Source organism: Scyliorhinus canicula, chromosome 16, assembly GCF_902713615.1.
Source record: "Scyliorhinus canicula chromosome 16, sScyCan1.1, whole genome shotgun sequence".
Taxonomy (NCBI): Eukaryota; Metazoa; Chordata; class Chondrichthyes; order Carcharhiniformes; family Scyliorhinidae; genus Scyliorhinus; species Scyliorhinus canicula.
This window is the reverse complement of record NC_052161.1, coordinates 28401037-28426025: the sequence shown is the minus strand read 5'-3', so window position 1 is coordinate 28426025 and position 24989 is coordinate 28401037. Positions and strand designations below refer to the sequence as shown.

The 24989-nt window shown below is 45.0% G+C and overlaps 1 protein-coding gene across 2 annotated transcripts in view; it reads left to right on the top strand.

The window, feature by feature from the left end:
• Nucleotides 1–202: 202 nt before the first annotated feature.
• Nucleotides 203–24989, top strand: part of acsl5 (acyl-CoA synthetase long chain family member 5) — a 62392-nt gene continuing 37605 nt past the window's right edge. For both annotated transcript variants that reach the window (XM_038821539.1, XM_038821540.1), the window contains exons 1-7: nucleotides 203–346; nucleotides 11314–11476; nucleotides 16529–16643; nucleotides 16736–16800; nucleotides 20986–21087; nucleotides 22083–22182; nucleotides 24651–24829. In XM_038821539.1, the coding sequence (XP_038677467.1) occupies nucleotides 11345–11476; nucleotides 16529–16643; nucleotides 16736–16800; nucleotides 20986–21087; nucleotides 22083–22182; nucleotides 24651–24829 (693 nt within the window). In that variant the 5' untranslated portion in view covers nucleotides 203–346; nucleotides 11314–11344. The remainder of the gene's footprint in view (nucleotides 347–11313; nucleotides 11477–16528; nucleotides 16644–16735; nucleotides 16801–20985; nucleotides 21088–22082; nucleotides 22183–24650; nucleotides 24830–24989) is intronic.

The window sequence follows — 24989 nt, the reverse complement described above, 5'->3', positions numbered from 1 at the left end:
TAATGTATTAGGATTGAGCTAGGACCTATGCTGAATGAAGCCAAGTCTGATTGAAGGAGTTAAAGATGAAAAATAAAACTGATTGAGTTCAGAACTACTATCAGAATTGTTTGAGTTAAGTGAACCTTGGAACTCCTCTCAGTAGAGGTTCAAAGATTACCTGGGCGCAGTATCAAAAGTTGGCTACTAGCCATGTGTTGCAGGAGTGACATTCCAGAACGGAAAAAGTGTGTCTTGAGTAAGTGCTGTGCGGGCAGTAACTGCATGTATATATATATGCACATGTAAACTTTAAACCCAGACTAGTACTTGGATTCCCAGTCACAAAGAACCTCCGGCAATAAAGGTAGGGTGTTCAGCCTCAATGTTTACGTTCCATTATTTCGACTCACAGTTGTTGACTGTCGCACTGATTGGTATGTAAAATTGCTTCCTTCCTTGTTAATATAGCACAAATGGACAATGCTTTAATCCTGACAAATTGAGCCCGTCACTTATGATAAGAAGATGGCAAGACACAGGAATTTTAAAAAATATCTTCCACTCGCTCCTCATCATTTCGATGTGCAGATTTACTTAACTATCTGATATAAATCTTTTACAAATTAACATTCTACTTGATTCGGCTAAATCGCTGGCTTTTAAAGCAGACCAAGCAGGCCAGCAGCACGGTTCGATTCCCGTACAGGCGCCGGAATGTGGCGACTAGGGGCTTGTCACAGTAACTTCATTGAAGCCTACTCGTGACAATAAGCGATTTCCATTTCCATTTGTTTCTCTTTTCTGTAACTGTCGCAACTCAATTCAAACAAATCTAGATCCTTTGATTTCGCTTTTAGATTAATTCTTTAAATTAGAATGATGATGACTGTTTATGCACAATCGTCTTTAATGCTGAAATCCATTCAAAATAGCAACAATCAACAGTCATGCCAAATATATTTTGATAGCACTCTTAATTGCTGAAGTTGGGAAGCCAACATTAAATCCATTCATTATACAGATTCAGAAACAAATGCAGTATTGTATTCCAGTGAGTAAACATAGTGCGTGTCCAAACATCATTAGCAGTGCCAACACCTGAGCAAATTACCTGACGGATAAATTGAAAGCACGATACTTGTGTATCTGCTGAGAATGTAGCAACGAGATTCAGTCTGTGTCACAAACAAACTATGCTCACTGGATTAAACTTGAATTGAACTTAAATTAAATTTTGTCCACTAACAATTTTCCTTCGCAAACAAATTTCCCCAAACTAACCCAGCAAAGTAACTTAGGTCACAGCGCTAATCTTTCTATTATCTGATATGAACTTGTACATTTTTAGCTGACAGCTGTTTGATTTATTAGTAAATGTATTACTTCATTCGGCTGCTATGTGTATTAGTTTTAGTTTACAGTGTAGATTTATTCTGTACAATGTGTTCAGCTTTAAAACGTCTTTTATATGAACACATTTGTACTAAACAGTTAGAGTACTGTAGGTACACTAAACCAGTGTTTAGGTTGCCTCACATTTTTTGCTAACAACATACAATCATCGCAGCTTTAATTTAGTTGGTCATTGGTTGTGATGACTTTCAGTATTCGCTGAACAAATCTTTCATTTATTGAAGTCACCTCGGGTTTGGTAACAGAGTAGCTAGTTCACAACGAGCAGATTCTTCTGTGCTTTAAGGAACAAAATGGGGAAACAGTGTTAAAATTGATGACATAATGGTCAATATAGGTAACTGTAACTAGCATTCATATGCTTAACTTTAGCATTACAGTCCCTTTTACAATCTTTGTCATTGACCTATTTACTGAAATCTTTGCAAAATAATCAGTTGTAATATTTAACTGTTTTGAAGTCTTTACTTATTCTTAATGAATGAAAGCTCAGGGTTCTGATTGGCTACAGCATTTACCATAATGTTAATAAAGCCCCAGTTCAAATACGGTGCTGGGCAGCACAGTAGCACAAGTGGATAGCACTGTGGTTTCACAACGGCAGGATGTCAGGTTCAATTCCCCGCTGGGTCACTGTCTGTGCGGAGTCTGCACTCTCTCCCCGTGTCTGCATGGGTTTCCTCTGGGTGCTCCGGTTTCCTCTCGCAGTCCAAAGACGTGCAGGTTAGGTGGTTTGGCCATAATAAATTTCCCTTAGTGACCAAAAAAAAGGTTAGAAGGGGTTATTGGATTAAGGGGATAGGGTGGAAGTGAGGGCTTAAGTGGGTCTGTGCAGACTCGATGGGCCGAATGACCTCCTTCTGCACTGTATGTTCTATGTTCTATTAGTCAAAAGTGGCATGGTGGCACTGGTTAGCACTGCTGCCTCACAGCTCCAGGGTCCTGGGTTCAATTCTGGTCTCGGGTGACTGTATGAAGTCTGCACTTTGTCCCCGTGTCTGCGTGGGTTTCCTCCAGGTGCTCCGGTTTCCTCCCACAGTCAAAGATACACAGGTGAGGTGGATTGGCCGTGCTGATTTGCCCCTTATGTCCAAAAATATTAGGCAGGGTTACTGGGTTACAGGGATAAAGTGGAGGTGTGGGCTTAAGTCGGGTGCTCTTTCCAAGGGCTGGAACATACTCGATGGGCTGCATGGACCCCTTCTGCACTGTAATTTCTGTGATTCTGTGAAAAGCGATTGATTGTCGACCATTTACTCCGCCTGTAGATTTTGATTGAACACGTTTAGCTCTGCAATAGGAGTTTAAAGCGCTTGGCTATTATTTAAACCTTAATCAGTTGCTTATCTCTTATTGCAACAAAGCGATCAAGCACATACTGACATTGCCAAACATGATTCTGTCTAATCAATGTTTAAGTATTCTACCACTTAATCATAAATTGCAATGCCAGGGGCAGCAGCTTCACGGTGCCAAGGTCCCAGGTTCGATCTCGGCCCTGGGTCACTCTCCGTGTGGAGTTTGCACATTCTCCCCGTGTCTGCATGGGCTTCACCCCCCACAACCCAAAGATGTGCACGCTCGGTGGATTGGCCACGCTAAATTGCCCCTTAATTGGAAAGAATGAATTGGGTACTCTAAATTTTAAAAAATAAATAAATAAAGTGCTGCGCCATATTGCAAAATTGTCATAACTTTCTGGCAGAAAATTGAACTCAACTTTTCAGAATTTTTCATGAAACTCTATGATATGGCACAGCAGTTGTACAATATTCAAGCAGCAATCTGTACTGATTGGTACTTGGAATATAAGGATAGATGGAAATATGAGTGTACACCTGTACTAAGCCTAAATCATTTAGTTTTTTTGTACATTGTGCAATAGAGCAAATTGGTGGATATGTTGGCTGCGAGTCAGCTGACTGTAGTTAAGTCCGCTGAATGGCTTATTTAGTGGAGTGTTTGTCGGCAGCTGAGAAGCACCCTGCCATCCAATGGCACTTTGACATTTGTTTTCGCCTCAGGGAGCTTTTCATTGCCGAGGTCGCACTTGATTTCCTGCTGGCAAGCTGAAGCTTGGACCAGATTCCTACTGAAGTGTGTCGTAGATAACATCTTAGGTTCAGTGGGTTCAATTCTTGTGTAAGTGGTCTAATTATCTTACTTTTACAGGAATTGATTTGGGTTGGCTATATCTCTTTGTACAATAGTGTAATTGTTAAGAACCACACTGATGTTATCTGAGAGAATGAGGGCAGCATGGTGGCCTAGTGGTTAGCACAGCTGCCTCACGGCGCTGAGGTCCCAGGTTCGATCCCGGCTCTGGGTCACTGTCCGTGTGGAGTTTGCACATTCTCCCCGTGTCTGCGTGGGTTTCACCCCCACAACCCAAAAATGTGCAGAGTAGGTGGATTGGCCACACTAAATTGCCCCTTAATTGGAAAAAATAATTGGGTAATCTAAATTTATAAAAAAAAAAATCTGAGAGAATGACTCAAACCTCCGAAGGAGAACTTGAGACACTGGTTCTTAGTTGTGTATTTTTGTTTGGAATGATGTGAGGAAACATGTACAACCCAGTGAGTAACCAGTCCAGTCATTGTGTAAACAATTAATAAAGACTATTTATTGAAGTAAAAGAAAAAAACTCATGACTAAAGACTGTATAACACATGTGTATTAATAACTAAACATACCGCTTTATCTGAAGTTATCTCTTGTTCCAAAAATATACCATGTTCCCTGAACTCACTGAGTTCCCCCTTTTCCCAAACAACATCCGGTTTTTGTAACTCTACAGGTCAACTCCACTTAATGATTACCACACAATACCACTTGGGTGACCAAGCCTGGGAAAACATCTCTTCCTGGCTCGGCGAAGGCACAAAACTGCAGCTTTTAGAGAGAATATCTTCAACCTGCTGTGGCTCTGAATGTTAAATGGAAGAGGCCTCCATGGCTCAGATCATATATGTAATGGCCTGCCTGACTGTTGTATGGTGAACTAGCCTCCTTCCTCAATGAGACCATAAGACATAGGAGCAGAATTAGGCCCATCGAGTCTGCTCCGCCATTCAATCACGACTAATATTTTCTCATCCCCATTCTCCTGCCTTCTACCCATAACCCCTGATCCCCTTATTAATCAAGAACCTATCTATCTCTGTCTTCTTTTTTTTAATTTAGATTACCCAATTATTTTTTCCAATTAAGGGGCAATTTAGTGTGGCCAATCCACCTACTCTGCACATTTTTGGGTTGTGGGGGCGAAACCCACGCAGACACGGGGAGAATGTGCAAACTCCACACAGACAGTGACCCAGAGCCGGGATCGAACCTGGGACCTCAGCGCCGTGAGGCGGTTGTGCTAACCACTAGGCCACCGTGCTGCCCTTTCTATCTCTGTCTTAAAGACACTCAGTGATTTGGCCTCCACAGCCTTCTGCGGCAAAGCGTTCCACAGATTCACTATCCCCCGGTTGGAGAAATTCCTCCTCATCTCTGTTTTAAAGGATGCAAGCAGCTGTACTATTCAGTCTCTTTGATATCCCTGTGGATTCGGCTGTCTACATCTGTCAAACTCCTTGCCTTTAGAAGTTACATTTGCATATTTTCACAGTTACTTCATTGCAGTTTTATGAAGCCTACTTGTGACATAAATAATGATTATTATTATTATAGCTCCACTGATCTCTGGTAAACAATGTTTCTGATATGGCCATTCCCATCTCAATGCCTCTAGACGCCTGCTAATATTACTTTGCAGATCGCATCTCATTATTCCTCTAGACACCCGCTAGTCTTGTTACTTGTCTGTTATTTTGTTTTGTTAAAGTGGGTCGGTGCAGACTCGATGGGCCGAGTGGCCAGCTTCTGCACTGTATGTTCTATGTTAACCTTGTTAATTTCCCAAATTCCTAACAGTAATCCAGGTTGTACAAATGGGGCCCATAATCCATAATAAAAACAAAAAATTAACATGCTATATTTCCCCACATGAGTAAGTAAATTTACTCAATCTGTAAAACTCCTAAAGCAGTCCTTCCTTTTAGTGAAGTCTTTAAAATTGTCTTGATACATTGTGCCTTTTGACATTCTGGTGTTTCAAACAGCTCTTTTTACTAAAATCCTTTCTCTAGAAATAGTTTCAACAAGATTCTTAACCCTCTCACTGTCTTTTTCACTATTTGACTACAAAGGCAGCAATAAATGACTTTCTTCTGTATCCCTCAATTCTGTTCTTGAATTGGTAAGAATTACATGAGGTAAGTCTGGGTTGATTCATTCTTCAGTATTTTCACCTCTATGAACAAGTGTCTTTGTTTGCAGTTCATTCAGAGAGAGAAGTAAATGCTAATTAGCTAAGACTGCGGGAAGCAGAGCAAAGAAACTAATTTTACCTTTCACCGAGTGGAAGGTGGGTGAGGCTTAATCCAACTTTGAAATTTATGAGGGAACAGAAGCAAAAAATCACTGGCAGTAACTTCTGGATTTCTGCTTTTAACTGTTCATGTACATACTTCAGGAGTTGCTGTTTGTTTGAGAGGAGTCAAGTTTGAGAGGAAGACAGCAATCATTGATAGTTTGGTCATCATTACCATTGAAATGCCCGGACCATCATTAGTTGACATCAAGCCTCATCTTTTGCTTGAACTGCAATGTTAGCCTTAAAAATTTACAGTTAAACTTTGCCCGGGAGATAAAGTAATAATCACATTGCTTCATTTATCAATGCCATTCATGTAGTCTGCACAGGAAATGATCTTCTAATATGTTTGAACAAGACCTTTTGTACACCACTCATATCCTCATCACATTTTATGGCACCATAAACAATTTTTTTTAATTCATAGGCGTGATTTTGGCATTTTTTTCTGATAATTATTTGGCAAATAGTTTCACACAATACTTTGTAATACAGTTTAGATTACTTAAAATGCTTGCCTATTGCCTAAAATTCAGCCAGAAGTCAGGGCGGGATTCTCCGACACACCCCCCCCCCACCCCCGGCGCGCGCCTCGGAGAATGTCGAGGACTGGCGCGACACAACGGGTCCCGGGGCCGCCCCAAGGCTCCGGGCCGGATGGGCCGAAGTCCCGTCGACATGACCACAGGTCACGCCGGCGTAAATCAAACCACCTATTTAACGGCGTCAATCAGTCGTGCTGGTTGACGCTGGCCAGCACGGAGGCAGAGTCCGGCGTCGGGCGGCCGCCAGAGAAGTGACGGCACGGCCGCAGGTGGTGGTGGGGGGGGGGGTCGCAGGAGCGTGCGTGCCGAGGGGGAGGGACTGGGGGGATGGGCTGGGGTGGAGGGGCTGGGGGGAAGGGCTGGGCGGGTGGAGGGGCTGGGGGGTTGGGAGGGGCTGGGGGTTGGTGGGGGGAGGGAGTGGCTGGGGGGAGGGGCTGGGGGTAGGGGCTTGGGGGAGCTGGTGGGAGGGGCTGGGGGGAGGGGAGGGGGCGTGATGAGAGGGTGCGTGCCGGGGAGGAGGGGGGTGGTTGGGGAGGGTGCGTGCTGGGGAGGGGGGGGGAGGTTGGGGAGGGTGCGTGCTGGGGAGGGGGGGAGGATGCGTGCTGGGGAGGGGGGGTGGTTGGGGAGGGTCCGTGTCGGGGAGGAGGGGGTTGCTGGGGAGGGTGCGTGCTGGGGAGGGAGGGGAGGTTGGGGAGGGTGCGTGCTGGGGAGGGGGGGAGGGTGCGTGCTGGGGAGGGGGGGGGTGAGGTTTGGGGATGGTGTGTGCCGGGGAGGGGGGGTGGTGTCCGCCTGGCCATGTCCCAGCTGGCAACATGCAGCCCATGGCACCTGGATGCGGGGGGGTGTATGGGCAATGGTGAGATGTCATTTATCCCCGCCCCCACCCCCCCCAACTCCTGCAGGCCGTTATGTTTGGTCATCACCCAGCAATGTTGGGCTTCGTGGCGGGAGCTGCACTTCTACATGTTGCCCTGGGGGAGCTGGAGCTGGAGCGTGCTAGGGAGGCGGCGGAGGCTACCGCAGAGGAGCGTGCCACAGGGAGACAGGTGGCAGCCGCTCAGGCTGGAGGACCGCCCGCACAACAGGACGAGGAGGAGCAGGAGGTGATGGTGGTGCCACGGTGACGGAGACACCCGATGAGGCCCCGTGTGTACCGGCCCCGCTTGTCGTACCAGGACCTCACGTACCGGCATGCAGGAGGAGACTCCGGATGAGCCGGGAAACCGTGGCACACATCTGCCACCACATGGCACACCTGGCACCGCGTGGCACTGGGGAGGACACCCTCTCCTCATGGCCGTCAAGGTTACGGTGGCCCTGAACTTTTATGCCACGGGGTCATTCCACCCACCGAGTGGGGATCTGTCCGGCATCTCGCAGGCATCGGTGCACCGGCGCGTCTGTGCAGTGACTGACGCCCTATATGTCATTGCTGACCGCGACATCCAGTTCCCTGTACACCAGGCCAGCCGGGATGATGGGGACAATGGTCGGGGGATATGGGGGAAGGGGGATATGGGGGAAGGAGGATATGGGGGAAGGGGGGATATAGAGGAAGGGAGGATATGGGGGAAGGGGGATATGGGGGATATGGGCAGCACGGTAGCACAGTGGATAGCATTGTGGCTTCACAGCGCCAGGGTCCCAAATTCGATTCCCCGCTGGGTCACTGGCTGTGCGGAGTCTGCACTTTCTCCCCGTGTCTGCGTGGGGTTTCCTCCGGGTGCTCCGGTTTCCTCCCACAGTCCAAAGACGTGCAGGTTAGGTGGTTTGGCCATGCTAAATTGCCCTTAGTATCCAAAAGAAATGTTTAGGAGGGTTATTGGGTTATGGGGATAGGGTGGAAGTGAGGGCTGAAGTGGGTCGGTGCAGACCTGATGGGCCGAATGGCCTCCTACTGCACTGTATGTTCTATGTAAAATATGGTTGAAGGGGTGATATGGGGGAAGAGAGGATATATGGGAAGGGGGATATGGGTGAAGGGGGATATGGTGAAGGGGCTATGGAGAAGGGGGATATGGGGTGGGGGGATATGGGGGAAGGGGAGGATATGGGGGAACAGGGATATGGGGTGATATGGGGGAAGGGGGATATGGGGGAAGGGAGGATATGGGGGAAGGGGGATATGGGGGAAGGGAGGATATGGGGGAAGGGGGTATGGGTGAAGGGAGATATGGGGAAGGGGGATATGGGGTGGGGGATATGGGGAAGGGGAGGATATGGGGGAACAGGGATATGGGGTGATATGGGGGAAGGGGTATATGGGGGAAGGGGGGATATGGAGGAAGGGAGGATATGGGGGAAGGGGGATATGGGTGAAGGGGGAAATGGGTGAAGGGGGATATGGGGGAAGGGCGGATATGGGAGTAGGGGGATATGTGGGAAGGGGGGGATGGGGAAGTGGGGGGTCTCACTTGGCGCTACGTGGTTTTGCCAGGTCTCCGGGGGGGGGGGGGCGTCTTTTGTGCAGTGACGCCACGCGCGTCCATGATGGGTGATGCCGTCGCGAATGGCATCACGCCACTACTAGGCCATTCCCGGCTGGAGAATTCACGACGTTTCGAGGAGCCCGACGCCGGAGTGATTTGCGCCGTTTTTGGCGCAGGTTTCGGGCCATTGCGCCAATTCACGGAGAATCCCGCCCATGATTTTTTTAAGTTATTGAGTACAAACATACAATCATTGTGGTACATTCGCTGATTTGTTTTTCTTTTCATGCTGTTGACTGAACTGCTATTAATTTTTCAGTTCTAGAAATTAGCAGGCATCTTTCATTCAAGGAAAGTGGCATGGTAATTCTAGGATTTTGTCTTAATTAATTCGTGGGATGTGGGCGTCGCTGGCTGGGCCAGCATTTAATGCCCATCCCTGAGGGCAGTTAAGAGTCAACCACATTGCTTTGGGTTCTGAATCACATGTAGACCAGACCAGGTAAGGAATGTGTAGGGATAAATCAAAATTACAGCTCAGGTTTTCTGATATGATCCCTGGGTGAAGATCAAGAAGTTTTTTGGAATCTTGATTAAGAACCGTTTAAAATACACTCTTAATTCCATGTCAATTTAATTGATTCTTCTGCTCCCTTGTCAATCTTACAATGTTACAAAAACCACCATTTGTTTTCCTAACAAACAATTTAAAATGCATTTTTATGCCAGTAACAATAATGACTTGGAGGTTGGAAGGATACTGTCATCCTTTGGTGAGTTTTTGACATCATTAATAAGGTATATTGGAACTCCTGCTAACTGAAAGCATTCAGAGGAATAGAATTGCAGCACTCACAGGATTAAAGCATAACTTGAGGTAACGGAGGGCAATAGTCTCAGAATAAAGGGTGCCAATTTAAGACCGAGATGAGGAGGAACTTCTTCTCTCAGAGGCTTATGAGTCTTTGGGCCTCCTTGCCACAGATAGCTGTGGGGCAAAGTCCTTGCATATATTTAAGGCTGAGTTAGATAGATTCTTGATCAATAAGGGAATCAAGGGTTATGGGGAAAGGGTAGGAAAGTGGATGTGAGGACTGTCAACCATGATCCTATCGAATGACAGAGCAGGTTCAAAGGCTGAATGGCCTACACCTGGTCCTACTTCTAATTGCCTTATTAAGAATCATTAATTCTTACACAGGTAAATGGTAAGAATATTTGAGGTATATCACGGTATTCTGTAAAATATTTTTTCTTTTGATGTCACTTTTCGTGAAGAAGTGGCACATTACAAAATGATTCCTATTTACACCTTGTATATTTATTCGTGAATGTCCCTGAAGATATTGAGCTTTTAATTTGGTTTTCATTTGTTCCATTTTTAGTTGTTGTTCTAACTACATTGAATTATTGCTTTTCAATTAAAAAAGAGGTTTTTTTTTTCTTCTCCAATGATGTTCTGGTGGTAGACAAGTTTCCATCTGTCTTCAATCGCAACAAAACCATTAATATCACAGGATAATTATGCTTAAGGCAGGTCATTGGGCCCATTTTAGTTGATCCATTTTAGTATGAGTTGCTCCTCCTCCCCACCCTTCCATTGACTTGCCTTCACTAATCTTTCACGGAGTCCAGTCTATTTGCTTTTCATTCTTTGTGTGAGAAAAACACTTCTGACATCAGTCCTAAAACCTAACTGGATTAAACCACTATTTCTTGCCCTACATCTTTCCAATTCAATTTTAATGACAGGATTTACCTTTTCCACCCGGTCCACAGGGATATGTCGATGAGTCATTCGTTTAGAAATGCAAGTCATTAATAAAATCCTCCAGTACAATAAACATAAGGCTATTAAAGATGGAAACATGGGCAAGGGGAAGGATGATGTAAGGAAGGAGAACTTGAAGGGAGGAAAAAGGATATAAAAGAGAGTTAATTAGATTGGAATCAATTGCAACAGGATGTAAATGCAGCGTTTAATAAAAAGAAGCACAAGCATTTTCTTTCCCCACAGCATTTTAAAAAAAAAGATAAACTATTTTCTTTCTGAGCTAATTGTCTGTGGCAATTTGTGTGTTGACCTTTTGTCGTGACCTTCTGATGGCTAATTATTAGAATGCACTGGAAGATAGCTGGGGAGTTTGTCGATTGCCATTCTTTAAGCTGGTTCAATTTAATGATCAGAGTATGAGAAGAGAACCGTGGCTGCTGAGTTATTTTAGTGGCTTGCATGTGGCCGCAGTATATCAAGCACATGTGATAAAATATTTTTTGTTTTTGCATACCAAATATCCAGACTCATTCAACTTTGCATGCTGTTTTAGTTTTAGTTCAGGCATTTATTTGAGATTGTCAATCGATATGTGTGTGAGAGATCAAAATAGAATGAGCTGTCAATTGAATCTATTAGTAAAGTAACTATCGAGATTGATATTGTTATCAAACAAGATGTTCTGACATGATTAATTGTGCAAAATGTCTCACTGACTTGTTTTATTTTGTTGGATTACTTCAGGTTTTCAGCATTTTCTCCAGAGGTTTAGAAGATGAGCATAGTGCTCCTGACCTTGTCTGTCCCTATTCTGGTTTTGATTGGTATATTTTTATATTCGCTGATAACCAAGCCAAAGCCCGTCAAACCAACATGTGATCTTTCCAAGCAATCGGTGGAAACTAAGGTACGTTAGACAACAATTGTAATGGAATTCATATGATAAAAACGGCTTCAGTGGATGAAAATGTGTAATTCTGAGCAAATCTTTTATGTTATTTAATCCCAAGTTAGAATTGTTGAGTTCATCTCCTTAAATCAGAAGCAATATAACTACCAACCATTTTAATTGCTTGTTAACAGTGAACTTTTCTTTTCCCTAATCCCCTTTCCTATTCTAAATGATTTTCAAGCTGCGAAAAAATTCCACAGATATTGCTACCCAATAATACTTCAACCTCCTTCTTCTTTGGAGATCACTTGCAAACGTGTATGATTGCCAACCTAAGAAATTATGGTCTTTCGATGGCGGCCATGGAGGGAGTGATAGCGCACAGGGCAGCTCCGGCTCGAAGGGTTCGTTTGGGCACTTTACACCCGTTAGTGGGGTAGTTTTGGCAGAAAAGTGGTACGGAAGGTGTAGGAGAAGAGGTTCTCCTCAGGATTGGCATGTCTACTGGCTATCAGCAGAAGACAGTTAAGGACCTGGCCAAGGAGTTGGAGGAGACTGTGACACAGCACCAATTTTGAGAATGGCAGAGGGGGAAGGGTTGCCGTCATTGGGAACGCCTCAGATGGAGCAGTTGATTAGCTTCATCAAGGAGGAATTTTACCTGCAGGGGAAGTAGATGCATGACGATTGGTCAAAGGCGATTGAGGAAGCAGTGGCACCTCCTGCGAGGGTCATTGGACAGGGTGAAGACGTGCCTCGAGGCGCAAGGTGTGACAATACATGAGGTGGAAAAGGTGGTGTCCACCAGAGGAATTGGATTGTGTCTTTGGAGGTGGAGGTGGGGATCTTGGTGGATCTGTGCAAGTCGCTGCGGGTGAAGGTGCAGAATCAGGTGAACAGGTCCAGATGGCAGACCTTGCAGACTGTGGGTCTGCCGGAGGGTGTGGAAAGAATGTTCTGAGGATACTGGCCGGGCTGGTGGAGGAGAAGGTGCTGGACAAGGCCACAGAGATGGACCGGGCCCACAGGTCCTTCAGGCAGAAGCCGAGAACAGGGGAGCCATCACGGGCAGGGATTGTGCAATTGCGCAAGTTTGTGGACAAGGAGAAGATCCTGAGGTGGGCCAGGGCGGTGAGACTGTGAATGGGAGGGTAATCGAGTTGGGATTTACCTGGACATGGGTGCGCAGCTGGCAAAGAGGCGGTGGGATTCAACAGGACCAAGGCTGTGTTGTATCAACGGAAGATTTGTTTTGGGGTGCTGAACCGGCAAGACTTTGGGTTACGTTTGATGGCCGGGAGTACTATTTTGTGACGTCAGAGGAGGCGAATGACTTTATAAGGGACTTTAAGCTGGGGAGAACTGAAGTTGTGCGGGATGGAAGGGTTAAGTCCGCAAACGTTGGGTGTTATTGCTGTTTTGTGGCAGAGTTGGAGCTGAGCGTGGTCATGGGCAGAGAGGGGGGCTATCTTGGATGGGCCCGGTTCACCTTCTTGGGAAGGTCGAGGATGGAGAAATGAGTACTCCTTTGTCTCGCTCGTGTGTAAGGTGTATTCTAAGGTGCATTTGTGGTGAGTTGGGCGGGTCTGATGGGGGTGGTGGGGGCGGAGTAGGCAGGAATTGTGATTTTGGTGATGCGCCAATTTGGCTGGAGGTGAGGCTTAGCTCGGGGCAGGTGCAGAGGCCAGGGTCTCGAGTCTCCTGGCGGATAGGGCATTTTTTGAAAAGGTGAGACTGGCGATTGGGAATTATGTGGAGCTTGATCAAAATGGGGAGATGTCGGTGGCCACATTCTGGGAGGTGCTGCAGGTGGTGGGTAGAGGGGAGATTATCTAGTACAAGGCTCACAGGGATAGGAGGAGGAAGGACGAGCATGGATGGCTGCCGGACGAGATAGGTGAGGTGGATAAGAGATACGTGGGAGCACTTCCACTAAGCAGTTGTTGGCAGAGAGGAAAAGGTTGCAGGGCAGTTTGATAGGGTAACAACGGGCAAAGCCATGGGGCAGCTACGGAGGATGAGGGGGCTGAAGTATGAGTATGGAGAGAACTCGAGCCTCATGTTGGCCCACCAGCTGCAGTGGCAGGTGGTGCCTCGGGAAATTCTAAGGGTGTGAGCGGGGAATGGGGTGGTGGTGTCGGAGCCGGGGTGAATGAATGAGGTGTTCGGGGTATATTATGAGAAGCTGTATAATGCCGAGCAAGATGGAGAGGGGGGGGGATATGGGACGGTATTTGGATGAGTTGGAGTTCCCAGAGTTGGAGGAAGAGAAGAGACAGGCGCTGGAGGAGCCACGGGGGCTGAGGGAGGTGATAGACAGTATCAGGAAAATGCAGTCGGGAAAGACACCGAGGTTGGACGGCTTTCCGGTGGAGTTTTATAAGGTGTTTGTGACCAAGTTGGCAGCTCACTTGCTGGCGATGTTTAGTGAGGCGGTGGAGAAGGGGGAGTTGTCAGCAGATACAGGCATCGATTACACTGATTCCGAAGAAGGGTAAGGGCCCGCTGGAGTGTGGGTCATACAATCCCCTCTCATCGTTGAATGTGGGCATGAAAGTATTGGCTAAGGTGTTTGCAAACAGTAGGGAGGTGTGTGTGCCGGGGGTGGTTTCTGAGGATCAAACGGGTTTTGTGAAGGGCAGGCAGCTCTCTAGCAATATCAAGAGGCTGTTAAATGTGATTATGGTGCAGTGGTACTTGTTTGAAATTCTGGGAAATTTTGGGTTTGGGCGGAAGTTTGTGTTTGGGCGGAAGTCTGCTGTATGTGTCCCCGGTCGCAAGTGCACGCATGAATGAAATGACTTCACCAGGTTTCGGATTGCTCAGGGGAACGATGCAGGGGTATCCGCTGTCGCCACTGTTATTCACACTGGCGATTGATCCCTTGACGATGGCCCTTCAGGGTCAGCTAAGTGGCGACAGATTGGGAGGGGGGGCAGTGAGCAACAAGTGTCATTGTATGCAGACAACCTACTGTTGTTTGTGTCGGACCCGCTGGAGAGTATGGGCAGGATCCTGGGCCTGTTGGAGAGATTTGGAGCCTCCGGGTACAACTTGAATGTTGGGAAGAGAAAGGTGTTTCCAGTGAATGGGGGGGCACCTGGATGCCAATTTGAGGGCATTGCCGTTTACGGTAGCTACAGAGAGGTTTAGGTGTCTGGGGATTCGGGTAAAGAACTTGAGCCTTCTTGAGGTTGAGACTGATACTGATTCTTCAGTATGCTTCTGCGAAGGTGTCAAGCATGGCTTGGAGATTCTCTTCTCAGAGAGTGGAGATGGCGATGCCATCCACATACTGGAGCTCCATGAGCAATGTCAGTGTAGTTTCCTTCTTGGATTTCAACTGGTTGAGGTTGAAAGGTTTTCCATCCATCCATAGATAATATCCACTCCACTGAGCGGTTTGTTCTTGACAAAGTGAAAGATAGTGGCAAAGAAGATGGAGAAAAGACTGAGGATGATGACACATTCAACCTTGACCTTGAAGGTTTCTGTTTTATTTCCATCGGTGAGGACTGTTGCTGACATGTTGTCGTGGAGGAGTCAGAGGATGTGGATGAATTTCTCTGGACAGTCAGTCTTTGATAGGCTGCAGAACTTCCCAAATGACTGTGTCAAAGTACTTGGTCAGATCAATGATGGCCACGTAGAATGGTTGCTGTTGCCCCTGGCATTTCTCTTGAAGTTGCCGAGCAGTGAAAATCATGTCTATTGTTCCACATGTTGGTTGTAAGCCACATGGCTTTCTGGACGTATTTCTTCAAACCAGTGTGGTCATTCTCATTGAACCAGTCTTGGTGTTTCCTTCAGTCATATGATAACTTGTATTTGTAAGTTTTCCCCGAAGAATACTGTGGTTGAATTTAATGTCCATTGTCAAACCCTGGTCAGCTAAACCATTACAAACTAGAGAATCAATCTTGCATATTCCTGGTTTGGGTGGTTGGCTATCACACAAGGTACTGAACTTTATTCTTTATGCTAGTTCAGGAACTTTTACAATGCTTTGTGGCAATTCATAAATTATCGATTTTAAATCCAATCTGATCCAGTCAACATAGAACATAGAACAGTACAGCACAGAACAGGCCCTTCGGCCCTCGATGTTGTGCCGAGCAATGATCACCCTACTTAAACCCACGTAACCTGTATACCCGTAACCAAACAATCCCCCCATTAACCTTACACTACGGGCAATTTAGCATGGCCAATCCACCTAACCCGCACATCTTTGGACTGTGGGAGGAAACCGGAGCACCCGGAGGAAACCCACGCACACAGGGAGAGGACGTGCAGACTCCACACAGACAGTGACCCAGCCGGGAATCGAACCTGGGACCCTGGAGCTGTGAAGCATTGATGCTAACCACCATGCTACCGTGAGGCCTCAAGACGATGAAACAAATATTTCATCTCCATTAGTGGGAAGAAAACTAACATTAGAGTCTTTAACTTAATGAAGCACTCCAGTGCTTCATGGGCATCATTGATACTAAGCCACATAAGGAGATTTGGGGACACCCCTGGAATCTGTGCAGTACTGGATGGCCTCCCACTGAAAGCAAAACTGGGCAAGTCACTGGGGCTGTTTGCAGATGGCCAGCCTGCCAGGCCTCCTGTTTTAACCTTCACTTAACCTGTATTGATCGCCAGCTCACTGCTGTGCTCGCTGGCTTCCCTTTTCAATTCTAAATTTCAAACCTCTTTCAGAGGGTGCATCAAGATGGAGGCGGCCAATTAGGCGGCCTCCCAGAAGATCAGGCCAATGGACATGTGGCCAAAAGGCGTGGGATCAGGAGTCAGAAATGGTCCTGCCGCCCGTTTATTTTTAAAGCAGGAAAATTCTGCCCTCGATCTTTTTTTCTTAGATGGCACTGAGGTAGAGCAGTGTGAGCATTCTGCTGTATCTGAACATGCTATGAACTGACTTGGGAGTATTCAATACTGATGCACTCTTTCAGTCTGGACTTCCGGCATTATCTGTCTTCAAAACACCTCGGCGGAAGATTAAGCTTTCACTGAAGTAAGTTTATTCTTTAAAAATATATTTTTTTTTTTTAACTTCAGCATGGTGGGCGTGCCCGACGATGTGCACTATTGAAGGATGATGATGTGATTTCCTACTTTTATGATGATGCCAGAACACTCTACGAAGCTTTCCAGCGAGGTCTACATGTGTCAGGTATTACAATACTCTCAGTCTTGCAATTGGAGAGAGTTGTTTTTTTGCTTCATTCAGTACTTAGTGTCAAATATTATTTTTTTTTCTGTCAGGTAATGGACCTTGTCTGGGTTACAGGAAGCCCAAACAGCCTTATCAGTGGCTTTCATACAAACAGGTATGTACTATGATTAATATTGAAATACCGGAAGTAACATGGAGGGGTTCAAACTCTGGGAAGAAAATTTAGAGAATGGCTTCTTGTCGGAGAGGAGAAAGTGTTTCTTTGTTGCTTTTATTGGAAGCAGACGAGAGATTCTGAGACACCACTCCCCCACCATTAAATAGCGCAATATCTCTAACACAATGATTAATATCCAGTCAAAATGTAATGACTGTCCTGCAATCGAACTTTGTGCCTCAGGTACCTTTCACCTAAAACAATATTGACTAGACTGTTAGGCAATTGTATAAAATTGTCAGGGGTGATAAACTGATCTTCATTCAAACTGTGTTCTTTCTTTCTGGTAAATTCTAAACTAAAGCCAGTCCCAAGGCATCTACCTTTTGAGTTCATACTTGTGCACCTACACAGCTAGGAAAGCTGACTATATGTAATGATATGCAACTGAAAAACAGCCCTGAATTAAAACTCATGACTGAAGTTATTGCTTCAAGATGTCTAACTTTGCAGGTTTTTTTTCAGTGCTTTTCCAATGAATCTGACTGGAATTGAAACTAATATTTAATGGCATTGATATGACACACCCAAAGTAATAGTTACATTGGGAATGGAATGGGTCGTGACTTATTAATCACAGTACAAATATCAGTCAATTATCAGAATATCGTCCGTTACCGAAGGTGATTGTTCGATAGGGCTTGCTTACAACATTAGATATATTAAAATGCATGTAAATAATAAAACATAGATGTAAAGAATATAAGTGTTCCATAAGTGTTCCTCCTGTGGAATGAGGTATTTTCTTCCACTTTGCAAAAACCTTTCTGGCTTCAAAGGTAAGACATTGTACCCCATTCAGCTCCCTACTCTCTTTCCCAAACTCTCTTCCCCAACTTTGCCAGTTCATATTGTCACTCTTCTCCCATTCCTATTACGTAACCTGGTACCCTTTGTTTCGATCTCTACTCTTCAATCCAGCCCACCCCAGACTCTTCCTGCGGCACTGTTCCCATCTTGTGTCCATTTCCTTTTCGTTATTATTTGTTGTAATTGTGAGTTTTATAAGATTATATTTTGGGACTGTAGCATTAAATTTGCGATAAATGAAGGAGGTCACGTGACCTGTTCTGAAACCTGCATGACAGTAATCCTGGCTGGTTTGATTGTTAGTGAGCAAAGAGAGGCTTAGGTTGTTTTACTGAGAAGAAGGTATTTATGCTTGGAGACAATGGCTGCAGTCTGAGTTTACAATGAATAGACGGAGGGTGGAATTCTCCCAACCCACCCAGTGGGGGCGGGTGTGAAAAATCTGGCAAGAGGCAAAAAGTTGAAAAACCGCTGGTGTAAAATCATGCTGCAATTCTCCCAATGGCGGATTGCACTTCCAGCTGGCAAGTAGCATGAATGGTCATTAAAACAGTTGCCCATCAGGCATTTCAACCTTGTCTCATGTCAGCAGGAATTTACAATGGTGTCAAACCTGATTGTTAAAGAGTGGTGTGCACAAGGCGGTCTTCAGTTTACCAGAGACTTTTGGGTGAGTGCAACAACTTTCTGCCATAGTGTTGCACTGCTCCTGATGTGCTGCTCACCACTCAGCCCAGGCAGACTGGTTCCTGCCTCTATCTCCATGCTGAGCTGGTCTTCATGGACAGCACCCATGGAACCTCCTGTTGGTCGCCAACTCTGATCAGTACTGGCTTGGGTTTGGGGGGTACAGGGGCCTCCTCCCAGCTGGTGACACACTACCAGGGTCCATCCGGTCAGCACTGCTTTGTGGGTCTCATGCAGCCATTGCAACAAAGGTTCAAAGTTTTTGGGGGATGTGGGTTTGCGGGTGGCCTAGCAAAGACAACTGGGGCAACTGGCCCCCTTTGTAACAGCTACATCCACCCGAGAAAATAGTCGCTGAACATCCACTCTATCTATCCTGCTCATCATCTTATTAACTTCTATTAAGTCGCCTCTCATCCTCCTCCGCTCCAAAGAGAAAAGCCCTAGCTCCCTCAACCTTTCCTTATAAGACCTATCCTGCAAACCAGACAGCTTCCTGGTAAATCTCCTTTGCACCCTTTCCAATGCTTCCACATCCTTCCTTTAATGAGGTGACCAGAACTGCACACAATACTCCAAATGTGGTCTGTGCAAGTGGGGAAGGGGAAGGCATTGGCTCCCAATGGCATGCAAAGGGACAAGGATGTGGATGAAGATGAGGAACAAGGAAAGGCAGAGGGAAGCTGGACCCCTGCAAGGCTATATTTCACTAACAAGGGGATCAAAGGGACACCACATCATTTACTGGAAAGGAATGCCTGAAGACCCAGATGCGGTGAGTAGAGATCCAAGTGGGACATGGGTGCCTCGCAGTTGATGGGCTCGGTATGGGGGGCGGATGATGGTTGAATCAAGGAACAGACTTCTTGACGCTGCTCGCCTTTTCCCTATGGGTTGCTGACATCCTGCAAGTCTGGGTAGATAGGTGGGCTGGAGAGAGTGATATGGAGTGTGCTGGACCGGTATTTAAATGTGGCACCAGGACCTTCAAAGCCGCCAACTGGCGTGTGGATGAATCAGCTGCTGGCCTGCCACGGGTCTCAATAATAATAATATAATAATCGCTTATTGTCACAAGTAGGCTTCAATGAAGTTACTGTGAAAAGCCCCTAGTCGCCACATTCAGGGAGGCTGGAACGGGAATTGAACCCGAGCTGCTGGTCTTGTTCTGCATTACAAGTCAGCTGTCTTAGTCCACTGTGCTAAACCAGCCCCTGGTGTCTCGGAGGGGAACATGTTTGGCCATAATTAAGTTCCAAGAGCATAGTCTAGTGTAGGATCCGACTATTCTGGTCCGCTAAGCTGCTTGCCTGTGCACTTAGTCTCAATGGGAGAATTCGGCTCTGAGCCTGTCAAAGTCCCAGAAAGATAGTGTTGATGTCACGTTGTAAACTGTCCACTAACCTGTAAGCTGAAAGGGAGTTGTGGCTAATTAACATTTCTGTCTGGATCTGTTTATAGGTTTTTAAGTTGTTTCTCTTAAGTTGTTTCACCTTGCTTGTATAGATAGTCAACTGATGCTGGAGTTCAGTGGATAATAGAACAGTACAGCACAAAACAGGCCCTTCGGCCCTCGATGTTGTGCCGAGCATTGTCCGAAACCAAGATCAGGCTGTCCCACTCCCTGTCATTCTGGTGTGCTCCATGTGTCTATCCAATAACCGCTTGAAAGTTCCTAAAGTGTCCGACTCCACTATCACAGCAGGCAGTCCATTCCACACCCTAACCACTCTCTGAGTAAAGAACCTACCTCGGACATCCCTCCTATATTTCCCACCCTGAATCTTATAGTTATGCCCCCTTTGTAACAGCTACATCCACCCGAGAAAATAGTCGCTGAACATCCACTCTATCTATCCTGCTCATCATCTTATTAACTTCTATTAAGTCGCCTCTCATCCTCCTCCGCTCCAAAGAGAAAAGCCCTAGCTCCCTCAACCTTTCCTTATAAGACCTATCCTGCAAACCAGACAGCTTCCTGGTAAATCTCCTTTGCACCCTTTCCAATGCTTCCACATCCTTCCTTTAATGAGGTGACCAGAACTGCACACAATACTCCAAATGTGGTCTCACTAGGGTCATGTATAGTTGCAGCATAACCCCACGGCTGTAAAACTCAAGCCCCCTGTTAATAAACGCTAACACACTATAAGCCTTCTTCACGGCTCTATTCACTTGAGTGGCAACCTTCAAAGATCTAATGTAATGTACCAGACCAACCTTTCGTTACCAGTGGTCCCATTTGACATCTACCATTTGACATCTATTGTATATTGAAAGCAGGAATTCCCATTCTTGAATCTGGCAGTGCCCATCACCAAAAACAATGGAACCCTATGAGGAGAATGGAGGCTAAGGTGGTGCATTCATCTTTAGACTCAGTTTGGTGGTGAGATGGGGGGGAATGGTGAACAGGAATAAAAATTCCACTGACTGTAGGATGTTAAGTGTGAATAAGGACATTAAATCGTGACTTGCGTGCCAACTGTCTGTCGTTCTGTTTTTGTTAGGTTAAGAAGGCTTTGTGAAGTCAATCAGATGGTAGGGGTGAAAAATGTGCTAATCTTGAAGTAAACCAGTAGTAGAAGTAGTCTAGATTTAAAACATTTTCTCATCTACTCGTAGGTGTCCGACAGAGCAGAATACCTTGGATCGGGCCTTTTACATCGAGGGTGTAATTCATCCCCAGACCAGTATATTGGCGTATTTGCTCAGAATCGGCCTGAGGTAATGCCCATTGATCTATCATACTACAAAACCTAACCACAGCAACTTCTTCAACTAGTAATTGTTACATTTCACAAATCCACAGGTTTGAGTTTTGATTTTTCTTCTATTTTGTCAATCCATAACATTTCTGGAGATGGGGTGGTGGTGGTGGGGGCTATGAAGCAGACTGATACAAGGTCAGTTTTTATTGTGTATGACTTAAAACATTGTAAAAGCTGTACAATTTCTATCCATACTCCTTTTTCCGGCATGTCGAGGAATTATGGAGGCTAGGTATTTCTTTGTCCACCGAAAATAAGTCGTCAAAGTACTTCATTCACACTGAATGTAACATTTTCCCTATATCTCCTGGCCCAATGAATTTCAGGTACAGGGGATGGAGCCTGCTTGCCAGCTTTGCTGATATAAAAATGGAGGTAGCATTTGAGAACTAAATTGGCGAGCAAATGAGACTTTCACTGATCAACGTTTTTGTATTTATTCAGCCAACAGGCAGAAAAAAAGCAAAATTGATATCTGAGTTAAACCCAATAATTAGATTAAGTCAAGAATCATAAAAGGTCATTTGATCCAATTCTCATCATAAAACTCGTTCCATTTCCAATTGCTGAGATAATGAGGTCTGTGTGCTCCATTTATCTAACTCTTAAATCATGTCTATTGGTGAATATCTCGCAACATTGACTTCTGCTGTCAATTAAAAAAATATGAAGGGGGAGGCATGTTGAAGCGAGACACCTTTTAGGGGCAAGTTCTGATTGGGCCATGTGACCATCGCAGCCTAGAAGAGAGTGCGGGTTTTCCATTCTCAGCTCGGATTTGGAAGTAGAGAAAGAACGGTCTGTGTCGCAACACTGTACATAGTTCTTGTTAATAGTTCATAGTTGATCGCCTGGAGTCTCCATTACTGCAGATATATATGGATTTTTTTACTTTTTAAAAATTATGACCTGTTTAATGATGATACTAATACACAACCCGTCTTTTAATAGTGGATCATTTCTGAGCTGGCTTGCTATACCTACTCTATGGCAGTGGTACCATTGTATGACACTCTAGGACCTGAATCTATTGTCTTCATCATTAACAAAGGTTTGTATCAGTGAACAATTTTTAATTGTCAAAGGTGAAATGTAACTTACTGCCAAGTTCAAACGGGCCCCATTTTGCCTGTTGCAAGGTCTTGAATTCCTTTTGGAATTTTTAATTGTCAAATGTGAAATGTGCATAAGACTGACTAGGATCTACCTGCATTGAAAGTGGGGATTTGCCTATCGTGTAAGTCAGCGTTTCAAACTTTTTTTCCCATTTTTACCAATTGGCAGACCTTCACGATCCATGCCTGCTGAGCTTTGCGACACACCATTTTCACTTACTTTTAATGTGACAGATGAGCCTGATTGGTCCTCACAATCTCACTTGTTTTGTCATCAATGCCTGCTAAGGACTTTAGCTGATGATTTAAGTTCTCGCTGCATCCTTTGAAAGAGGTTTGTCCTCGACCATACCACGCTTAGTCTTCAAATGACATTGAAGTTTCAAGATTTTTAAACTTTCATTTGCCAGTACTTCACTGCATAAACACATAACACACATGGGCTTTGCATCCTGATTTGCATTGGCAAAAGTGACAGTGCCACATCTCAAGAAATAACCTTTACACTGCTTGTTCTCGATTTCAGTTTCTTCTTTGTTCAAATCAATCCATCTTCAGTTCTTCACAGTCCTGTTGCCTTGCTTGCTCGCAGCTAGAAAATGGAGGAATCTCTCCTCCGTGATTTTGCACCAAAATGGACGTCGGTGTGTGTGCCAGGCACGTAACCTGCTGTCTACCACTGCTTCTAGCCGGAAGACTGCATTGTTCCATTTAAAGCCGGTTGCAGCCAGCATTCTCAATTTACAAATATCCTAAATACATGCGATTTTCATTCTGCTGTGATAAGATAAAGTCGGGCTTGCCAATCCAGAAGTATAGCATAGGTGGCCATGGGTATATGAGTACTGAGGTGGGCTGGTGGGCTGGTTAGCGGCCCAACCTCTGTTCTCTGGAACATCGTCCCAGTTGCCTTACAAGCTGCAAGGTCCTCTAGCCCTCACCTCTCCAACCACCCCATCTTTACATGGCTCCTCATTCCCTCTGTGCTAACTCAGGCCCCCAACCATCTGAACACTCATCCAGTATCCACCTTGGGCAAACCGCGGGAGCCATTTGGAGATGTAAAAAGAAACTTCGAGAAATCTAATAAAGCTGTCATTTATATACATGCTGGATGGTGGAAAAACACACCCATTAATGCAATCCATTCAAAGCTTTCAGATTTCCTCAGTGATGAATCTCTTCAAACAAACAACTTGTATTCAGGCACCACATCAGTGACATCTAAGCCTTTTATAGCCTCTTGAAACTTTCAATCAAACTATGAACTCAACCGAGGTAATTATTGCTTTGAAACTCAGCCAAGCATTCATTATTGTCCTTGGGCAAAATGTCAACAAAGCACCATGGAAATTGCACAAACAGATGACAATTCCTTTCCTTACCTACAACAGCTGGTCTATCAATCAAAACAGTTCAGCAGAGGGTTCTCTTCTGTCTGTTTTCTTTTAATGTCAAAAAAGTAGGGTATTTAAAAAGACTTCAGATCATGAGATCTTATCCTTCCAAAAGTGTATTTACATCTACTCCATCCATTCCAAAAGGAATTAAAGACCTTGCAACAGGCAAAATGGGGCCTGTTTGAACTTGGCAGTAAGTTCAAATGGCCCTGCTCAATTAGGTTACCCTGAATGATGCCACACCCCTTGTTCCCTTACCAACAAAAATTGGGCATGGGACTTCTGCATTTGGGGTTTGCTCACTTTTTTTTTAAAGTCCACAAGAAATGGCTCCAATGTGTACATTGAGTTCAAGAACATGTTTGTGGTTTTTGGATTTTCTTTTTACAATTTTGATAAATGGTTTAAGAATTTAAATACTTTCCAGTTCATGTAATTATTGGTTGGAAGATTAGAACAGACTTGTTCGATCATGAGAAGAGTTGATTAAATTTATAGCTTTAATAACTGAAAGTTGCCATGGTCCCAGAGGACCATAGGCTGCTTTCCCCTTTTTGAGAGAGAGAGAGAGAGAGAGAGCTGACTGGTGGTGATTTAACCTGATGGTGACCACACCTCAGGCAAGGAACAAGGTGGGGCCTTCATGGTAAACTCAGACCGGTACAGGAATTGAACCTATGTTGCTGCATCGCTCTGCGTCACAAACCAGCCATCCGACCAACTGGGCTAACCGACAAACTATAATAACTATCGACTGACCAGCTGAAGGATTGAAGTAGTTGTGGAAAGCTTTAAAGACAAAGGTTACTTAAAGCTTTATTGTTATCACAATTTAATGCGGGTGATTAAATCACAATTTGAAATTTGAATTGCCTCATCCTATGATATGTGAATCTAATCCGATAATAGCATAGATGGATACAATGATTGGTAAGCTTTGTGTAAGTGGAACAGATTGCAATGCAATGAAACAAGCTTATTAACTCTAACATTTCCTCCGGTAGCTGAAATTTCCACTGTGATATGTGACAAGTTAAACAAAGCTAACACTTTGCTGGAAAATTGTGAAATGAATCTCACTCCAATCCTAAAAACTATTGTCTTGATGGATCCATTTGATGATGCTTTAAAAGAACGTGGGACAAAATGTGGAGTTGAAGTTCTCTTGCTGAAAGACGTTGAGGTAAGATGGCAGGACAAAATGGCTGCTTCTCCTGTACAGAACTACAAAGCAAAAAAAATGTTATTAATCAGGTACTTTAACTGAATTGGTGGAGTTGATATAAGCCATTCATTGTTGGGACCTGGTTCAGAGTTGGTATTTTGTTGAGCAAACTAGAAGT